General features: G+C 32.1%; 1 protein-coding gene across 1 annotated transcript in view; it reads left to right on the top strand.

Annotated features, from left to right (window-relative positions):
- The window catches only part of LOC111615088 (carnitine O-palmitoyltransferase 1, liver isoform-like), a 37,813-nt gene extending 35,036 nt beyond the window's left edge, over window positions 1-2,777 (top strand). Inside the window, exon 7 of the mRNA XM_023356476.1 lies at window positions 2,726-2,777. Within this exon, the coding sequence (XP_023212244.1) occupies window positions 2,726-2,738 (13 nt within the window). The 3' untranslated portion in view covers window positions 2,739-2,777. The remainder of the gene's footprint in view (window positions 1-2,725) is intronic.
- Window positions 2,778-9,635: the final 6,858 nt, after the last annotated feature.

Genomic DNA, 9,635 nt, shown 5'->3' with positions numbered 1-9,635 from the left:
GCCTTAAAAAAGGGTTCATTAAGTTTATAAAAAAAAAACTTGTAATATTTTTCAAAGTAAAATAGATTCCTGAATAATTTTGAACAGTCTGTTTTATTTACAGTCATCAGTCTTACATTTTTAATAATTAAATTTCAGTAATAAAAACTGAAATTGAAGTTAGTTATTTGTTACAAATTGAAATTGGCCTGAACTGTGCATAATAGAAATGTACTCAATGTTACATTTCACACACAGAAGTTATTATCAATAATGCATAATTTTTTTGTTATATAATACACAGTGACTCCAGTTTACTAGATTTTAAAAAAATTTTATATTATAAACATTTGGGTTGCAGAACTGTTACAAATATATTGGATTATGTGAGCAAAATGTTTGAGAAATGCTGGTCTAGGCATCTTGGCAGAAGGATCACATGATTTTCTTTTCATAATCAAGATCAGTTTGTGCAGAATCAGATAGCAAGGAAGTCATAGATAGGATCCAGATGATTCTCAATAAAACTTCAAATTAACAAAAAGTACAAAATTATCCAGAAACACAACTTGTAATTTCAAAATAAATATGGCATTAGACAGTTTCTAACGAACAAAAAGCAAAGCTTTTTTATAAATGTGCTAATGCTTAAATTGATGATCATAATAATTATAAAATATAACTGATATACCAGCTGTTAAAAAATAGAAACAATATCTCATTGGGCTGAAATTTTGAAACTAGACTTATTAATCCCCATTGTTGTTCGTCTATTTGTCTGTCCTTCCTAAATCTCAGTACAGTGTAGATGAAAGTCAAGACCAGATATGGAAAGCTTAGGGGCAGGAGGTCCCAATTAACTATATATGAACATCTGGTATAGATCAGAAATCACATGAATTCAATTGAAAAATTTTCCCCTAAATGGAGTTACATAGATGACTGGTATGACTGTGTTATCAGGAAAAGTATGATGTATAGGGGCAAGCCACTACTCATTTGAGGCAGAGAACATATATTTTAAATTAAGTAAATTAAGAATATGACTAAAAGTTATTATATTTTGATTAAAAATTGTGGCCCAGATAACTGACATTGTGACATTGTCACAATTAATTATTGTCACAATGTCACCATAAATAATTCCTTATTATCCTCACTTCCCTGAACCTCTTACCAGCGCGTAATGAGTATAAGAAATATACAGTAGGTGACAAACATTTTCAAACTATCTCGCAGTTCTTCCTCAGGTCAACTAGCTTAGGAATGCTTCCGAACAGAGCATGTGGAATTCGACAGGATTGAATGGCATTTCGACAAAGTCAGTTTCGCTTNACTCCAGTTTACTAGATTTTAAAAAAATTTTATATTATAAACATTTGGGTTGCAGAACTGTTACAAATATATTGGATTATGTGAGCAAAATGTTTGAGAAATGCTGGTCTAGGCATCTTGGCAGAAGGATCACATGATTTTCTTTTCATAATCAAGATCAGTTTGTGCAGAATCAGATAGCAAGGAAGTCATAGATAGGATCCAGATGATTCTCAATAAAACTTCAAATTAACAAAAAGTACAAAATTATCCAGAAACACAACTTGTAATTTCAAAATAAATATGGCATTAGACAGTTTCTAACGAACAAAAAGCAAAGCTTTTTTATAAATGTGCTAATGCTTAAATTGATGATCATAATAATTATAAAATATAACTGATATACCAGCTGTTAAAAAATAGAAACAATATCTCATTGGGCTGAAATTTTGAAACTAGACTTATTAATCCCCATTGTTGTTCGTCTATTTGTCTGTCCTTCCTAAATCTCAGTACAGTGTAGATGAAAGTCAAGACCAGATATGGAAAGCTTAGGGGCAGGAGGTCCCAATTAACTATATATGAACATCTGGTATAGATCAGAAATCACATGAATTCAATTGAAAAATTTTCCCCTAAATGGAGTTACATAGATGACTGGTATGACTGTGTTATCAGGAAAAGTATGATGTATAGGGGCAAGCCACTACTCATTTGAGGCAGAGAACATATATTTTAAATTAAGTAAATTAAGAATATGACTAAAAGTTATTATATTTTGATTAAAAATTGTGGCCCAGATAACTGACATTGTGACATTGTCACAATGTCACCATAAATAATTCCTTATTATCCTCACTTCCCTGAACCTCTTACCAGCGCGTAATGAGTATAAGAAATATACAGTAGGTGACAAACATTTTCAAACTATCTCGCAGTTCTTCCTCAGGCCAAGTTGACCTGAGGAAGTTTGTCGTTTGTCACCTGCTGTATATTTCTTATATGCATTACGCGCTGGTAACTGGTTCAGGGAAATGAGGATTTTGCTCTGGTGCTGAAGTTAGAGTGAACTTTGTAATTCCTTATTAATTATTAATATAGATTTAACCATATTGATTACCATTGTTCAGTTATACACAACAAAGAAACTTCATACTTTAACAATATTTATTCATGTATAGTTTTTACAAATGCATTTAGACTCAATAGTTCTCTTCAGTTAAAACAGACATTAAAATAAAGATTTGTACTCATTTGTAAAAAAAATAGATGTGAATAAATGTTGGGAGTATGAATTGATTCCTTGCTGTGTATGGCAAGGACAATCGTAATCTAATCCATATTAACAACTAATAAATAACCTTATACAATAATTACCATAATTTTTGTCTATAAACATTGGAATATGTACTAAAAAACTTATTATCCTTAGTATGGATTATTAGCAGGGACACCATCATCTGGTTACAGCAAGCCATCTGGGCCTACAGCCAACTGGGTGTTGGACTTCTGGACAACGAAATATAACATTGATCACAGTGACTCCAGTTTACTAGATTTTAAAAAAATTTTATATTATAAACATTTGGGTTGCAGAACTGTTACAAATATATTGGATTATGTGAGCAAAATGTTTGAGAAATGCTGGTCTAGGCATCTTGGCAGAAGGATCACATGATTTTCTTTTCATAATCAAGATCAGTTTGTGCAGAATCAGATAGCAAGGAAGTCATAGATAGGATCCAGATGATTCTCAATAAAACTTCAAATTAACAAAAAGTACAAAATTATCCAGAAACACAACTTGTAATTTCAAAATAAATATGGCATTAGACAGTTTCTAACGAACAAAAAGCAAAGCTTTTTTATAAATGTGCTAATGCTTAAATTGATGATCATAATAATTATAAAATATAACTGATATACCAGCTGTTAAAAAATAGAAACAATATCTCATTGGGCTGAAATTTTGAAACTAGACTTATTAATCCCCATTGTTGTTCGTCTATTTGTCTGTCCTTCCTAAATCTCAGTACAGTGTAGATGAAAGTCAAGACCAGATATGGAAAGCTTAGGGGCAGGAGGTCCCAATTAACTATATATGAACATCTGGTATAGATCAGAAATCACATGAATTCAATTGAAAAATTTTCCCCTAAATGGAGTTACATAGATGACTGGTATGACTGTGTTATCAGGAAAAGTATGATGTATAGGGGCAAGCCACTACTCATTTGAGGCAGAGAACATATATTTTAAATTAAGTAAATTAAGAATATGACTAAAAGTTATTATATTTTGATTAAAAATTGTGGCCCAGATAACTGACATTGTGACATTGTCACAATGTCACCATAAATAATTCCTTATTATCCTCACTTCCCTGAACCTCTTACCAGCGCGTAATGAGTATAAGAAATATACAGTAGGTGACAAACATTTTCAAACTATCTCGCAGTTCTTCCTCAGGTCAACTAGCTTAGGAATGCTTCCGAACAGAGCATGTGGAATTCGACAGGATTGAATGGCATTTCGACAAAGTCAGTTTCGCTTGACATGAGCGGCCGTGAGCTGGTGAGGTAGCCACGGGCCAGCATCTAGAAGGGACTGCCAGGCCAGCGACAAATTTAGCTCCTCCTTCCGGTTGACGCACGTGGCCACCTGGCCTGCTTTGTAAGTGGCTATGGATTCTAGTCATTTAAGGTGGTCATGGTGGGGTGTGCTGAGGATGACTGTAGCTCTATCAAAGTGCATCTTGACATCCGGATCGGACTCATATGTGGCAAGTGCAGTGGTGAACAGCCCATGCTGGATATCTGCTCGGTGTTTTCTTATATGGGTACTTAGGGAACGCTTGGTAGAACCAATGTATAATAAGTACCCATATAAGGGAACACCGAGCAGATATGGGTACTTAGGGAACACTTGGTAGAACCAATGTATAATAAGTACCCATATCTGCTCGGTGTTCCCTTATATGGGTACTTATTATACATTGGTTCTACCAAGCGTTCCCTAAGTACCCATATAAGAAAACACCGAGCAGATATCCAGCATGGGCTGTTCACCACTGCACTTGCCACATATGAGTCCGATCCGGATGTCAAGATGCACTTTGATAGAGCTACAGTCATCCTCAGCACACCCCACCATGACCACCTTAAATGACTAGAATCCATAGCCACTTACAAAGCAGGCCAGGTGGCCACGTGCGTCAACCGGAAGGAGGAGCTAAATTTGTCGCTGGCCTGGCAGTCCCTTCTAGATGCTGGCCCGTGGCTACCNTATTTTTGCATATCTTGCATTTCATTGAATTTCATATAATGTATTATTATATAACGTTTTAATTTTTAATTAACCTATGCTTGTACTTATATACATATTTTGTTATTTATAATAATAATTTTTATTTTATTTTATTTTTCTTTTTACATTTATATATATATATTTCATTCGTTATTTTATTTTATTTGTATTAGAACAAAAATTTAATTTTGTTTATATTTGAATATCTTAGCCTGATGATGGCCAACAGATATGGTTGAAAACGTTTGCTTTTCATTAAATTTTTCTCAGCAAATTAAGGTGTTGTGTTTTTTTTACTTACACACTGCTGAGTGAGAGTACCTCAATTAGAACTGCTTCTCTTTGATGTGCTTTGTTTTAATTACTTCACTTAAAATAATTAATGATGCTACAGTACATTGTTCTAAAACATCTTGTTTTTCTAAGTTGGAAATAACTTGTAACTCATAGTTCATAACTCCTACCACATAAGTCTTAACTGTGTTTATATTTATTTTATCAATATTTACAAAAAAAAAATCTGCCAAATTGTATGCTCCCTAAATGTGCAAAGATTTTTAAGTTTCTGTCTCTCAAATGACAATTGCCCAGTTGACTATCACCCATTATGAATTGCCCAGTTTACCATCACCCAGCTGTTGTGTACCTAATCATTGCACATGATCTGTGATAGATTTTTTCCACAACATACGAACTTATCTTCTTTGCTGTTGATATGGAGAAAGTTTGTTCAATTGATAGATCCAGAAAGTTGTTATAGACATGTGGTTTAATTATGAATATTTGGATAACGTTTACCTTGGTAACCCCAATGGCTGCACTTCCAACTGTTCGTGCTCCCAATGGACTCCTCTTGGAAGGGAGCTGCTAGCAGGCTGCCTATTGTTTAATGTCATTAGTTATTAATTCACAGTTCTTGAACAAAAGAAAAAAAAGGAAACGTCTACTGAAAATGTAGTTAACCTAGCCTAACCAACCTAACCTAACTGAAGCACCGCCATTAGGACTACCAAGGTAAACTTTAACCGAATATTTTATTAATATAAAAATTTATAAAAATGCCAGGAAGACAACTATGTTCAAAGGAGTCAAAAATTATATTGAGAGAATATTGCAGTATTTGTGTGGAATTGATATTTTATTTTTGTTAACAAAATTAAATAAATAAATAATTGAAGCCCTTGGGCATATAGTGCTAACCCTCAGAATCACATTTCTGAGATAATTGAGTTTGAATGTTTCTGAGATAATTGAATGTTTAAAAAAATCCTTAAATTGTATGAATAGGTGTGTGTTAATATTTTTGCTTTCTGAACATTCTTGTGGCTATCATCTTGTGCTCAAACTAAGAAAGATTATGATTGTCTGATGAAATATTTGACAAGAAAGATTTTGCAGATTGAGGTAATGGCAAAGCACCGTATATCTTCAAGAGTTTTTGCTATTCTTGCAGCATTGTTTATTGAATACCAAAAAAATATTGTCTAAATAATACTTTATTTTCTCTCAATATTTTTGTTTACATCATTTTATTTTTCTCAATTTATTCATCAATGTTTTCCACTTCAACAACAATGTCATATGCCTTAATCTGGGAATAAAAAGCATATACTTTAGGAACCCATCTCATTAGGGTCACAATATCTGCCACTTTATTTTTTGCAATCAGCAATGTCCCAGTGTACTTTTTCTCCAGCTGATACAGATATGTGTTGATGCTAGGATGATCTTTCCAAGTAAGTGAGGCTTTTACCAATACTTCATCTGTGGAATGTGTATAACTCACATATAGATTGTTGGGATTGTCTGTAGTATACTTAAGTGTTGCAACCTGACTGAATCAAGCAGTTGTTTGTCAGTTGTGATAACTATCTTCTTTATGTTTTTTACAAGAGCAGAGACATTTTTGAAATCTAAAGTTTCCATCATTTTGGTTATGACAAACTTGCTTCTTTTGTTGACTTGATAATATCTACTCAGTGGTTGGGACTATAGACATTTGGCTTATGTTTCTGTACATATGTTTCAATATGCACAAAGTCAGTTGCAAGTCCAACTTTCAGGGAAGTGATGGTGGATTTCTTCGAAAATGCCATGTTCTACCAGAGATTTACAAAGTGCAACAAATGTCCAATTTTTATTCTGCCCCTTGTAATTATCAAATATTATATGAAGGGCTTTGGCTGTGAGGTTTTTTTATCTCCAGATATTTAATGAGACAACTCATAATTTCATCTACTCCCCATTGTGCATCATCTATCCATAAGAACATATGACCAACATTGGCTCTGCAATCATGTGTTCCCAAGTTAAAAGTATAAAGTTTCCTTTTATAAAATGCCAGACTGACACTTAATTTTGGTGTTTGAAGTGCTTGTTGCAAATCAATTGCAAATGCAGTGGACTTATCTGGCTGACTTCCTTCATTGGGTTTTTTATTGTGTAGATCTTGTGCAATCTCTGTTCTTCTGAATCATTGTTCTTCTTAGCATTTATGATTTCAAAGGCATTTGCATCACCTGTTGCACAAGTATCAGATTTTGGCAATTTAAACCAGCATTGAATTTTTCACAGAAAATACAATGGAATTTATCAACAGATATTTTTGGTTTTGAGTTTCCCTGACATCATATAATGTAGTATTCATGATATAGGGAATTTATAGTCATATTGCAATTGAAAAATGTTTTTTGGGGGGTTTTTTCCAACTGTAATGACTTTCATATTTAGGAATGGAACTGATGTAATCACAGGCTTGTTGAATACTCCCCTCAGAAAATTTGGGTTTGCGATTGCCTGCACCATCTGTTTTATTAAAATTACATCAATAGTAATAAAAATAACACAAAGCTGTTATTTCATTTTATGCAGCCACCAGAGAAGTAGCAATACCAACCTCTTCTATTAGCTTTTGGGGAAAGCCTCCTGTCTTTCAATTGCTGCTGCAAATTACAAATTCCTTTCACATAGCTGTTCAAATTGAGAGAAATAATGAGATTAGAATAACTAGAAACAAGACCAATCAGAGAAACAAATTGGGAAAAAATATTAAAGCTATAAATGCTATAGGCATTTACCATCTCACTTTCTCTTGTATTTTAATGGATTTCATCAAATAAATCTGTTGTTTTCCATAATCAGCCATATCCCAGAAACTGAATAAAATCATTCTGAAATCTCTTTTCAGCATGGTTTTGTGCTGCAAACCAACATTGTTTTGATTTTCCAAGAGTTTAGGCAAAGTATGTTTTATTTGTATTTTTTTATATATATTCCCTTCCAGAATTTCTTCATCTTTTATTTTTCTTTTAATTTTCTTCTTCCTGTTGTCTTTTTTGTGATTTGGGTTCTTTTTCAAGACTAATCTTTGGACTTCTGCAAGTATTTGACTCTATCTGCAAAGAGCAAGACTGAAAATCTAGAGGTGAAGGTTGTGAGATTGTACAGTGCTAACCAAATCTCAATCAAATTTTAAAAAATTGAATGCCTATATATAACCTTAATGTTTTATTAAACTTGCATATAATCACCAAAAAATACAACTACCATCACAATTGAAAAAAAGTGCATTTTCATATTATTTGCTAGATGAATTAGCACTGAAGTGACTCAGAGTTCTTGCATTTATATAGTGCTAATAACAGTCCTGCATGGATGGCAATGTGTTTATCTGTTCTTTATAAGAATTTGAGTCAAAATCACTGTCATTCCAATCAGAATCTCTTAAACTGCCATTAATGTAACTTTTTGACATGCTGCTGTTGTTGTAGTCACCATGAAATAGCCATTTACAACACATTCACTAGCTGATAGAGCACATAGTGTGGCCATTTTGCCACTATATTATTGTAAGATATGGGTCAAATCTTTCAAGGTCGAAACATCACATGTTAATTATGTCATGAAATTATCATATGACATTATTATTATGTGATGTGATGTTTTGATATCATTATCATGACATCAAAACATCACATGATAATTACGCACAAAAACTTAAACACTCCGTATTTTACAGTATAGAGCTGTGTGTTAGTATTATTCACAATTGAATACCTCAGAATACCATGAACTGAGGGTTAGTACTATATGTCCTGGAGGGCTTCAATTATTAATTTACTTTGTTATAAAATAGAAATTAGAATGATAACCCGGGTTGAGTAACTCTACAGAAAGTTTCATTTTTTGATTTTTAAATGCTAATGTCATGAATGAAATTAAATGTGAATAAATATATGAGTTATTGTTATATAGTATGTATTTATTGCTCATTACAGTATAGTATTTAACATTTAATTGTTATGCTGTGTTATTAGCAAATTCAATTAATCACTTGAACTTGAAAATAATTTTTTTAATATCAATTTTGGCTGTTGTAAATCAGGTGATTGTATTCAATAATTCTAGATTTTAAACTTTCATTGTATTATTTTAAAATGAATTATCTAATTTTTGTCTTAGATTGAGAGAACACTTCTTTTTAATTAAATGTCCTTCCTTACAAATAGCATAATTTTATTGCTGATGTACAGTACAATGAAAGCAAATAAATGTTTATGTGAACTTGTAGAAATTATATGATGATAAACTTTTTCAGCCAGCAACAACTTACATATATAGATTGTAAGTAGGAAATTATGATAGTTTAGTGAAGAGTGCACTGTAGTTTAAAATTAAGGTTGGTTTATATTTAAAAAACTAAAAATGTAATAGCAATTGTTTTTTTTTATTGATGATTCTTCTAATGTATTAAATCTGAAATAACAATAGTTCTAGAAGTCCATAAGTTTTATTGAATTAAGTACTTTTGAAGAATAATTGTTCTCATCTTTAGAATCAAACACATTATACAAAAATAAGAATAACAGTATTATAATTAATAATATTTCCTGTAACTGTGTTTAAGTAAGATAAGCATAGATATAATTTTTTTCTATAAAATTTTTGTAAAATTAGTCTTTCTCACTCTAAAAGTAAGTTGGCTTCTGAAATGATAAGAACAACTAGATGTGGACGTTAGGTGCCATCTCTTAACT

Source organism: Centruroides sculpturatus, unplaced genomic scaffold (genome assembly GCF_000671375.1).
Source record: "Centruroides sculpturatus isolate CEXI.00-Female unplaced genomic scaffold, Cexi_2.0 scaffold2326, whole genome shotgun sequence".
Taxonomy (NCBI): Eukaryota; Metazoa; Arthropoda; class Arachnida; order Scorpiones; family Buthidae; genus Centruroides; species Centruroides sculpturatus.
This window is presented reverse-complemented; position numbering and strand designations above follow the sequence as displayed.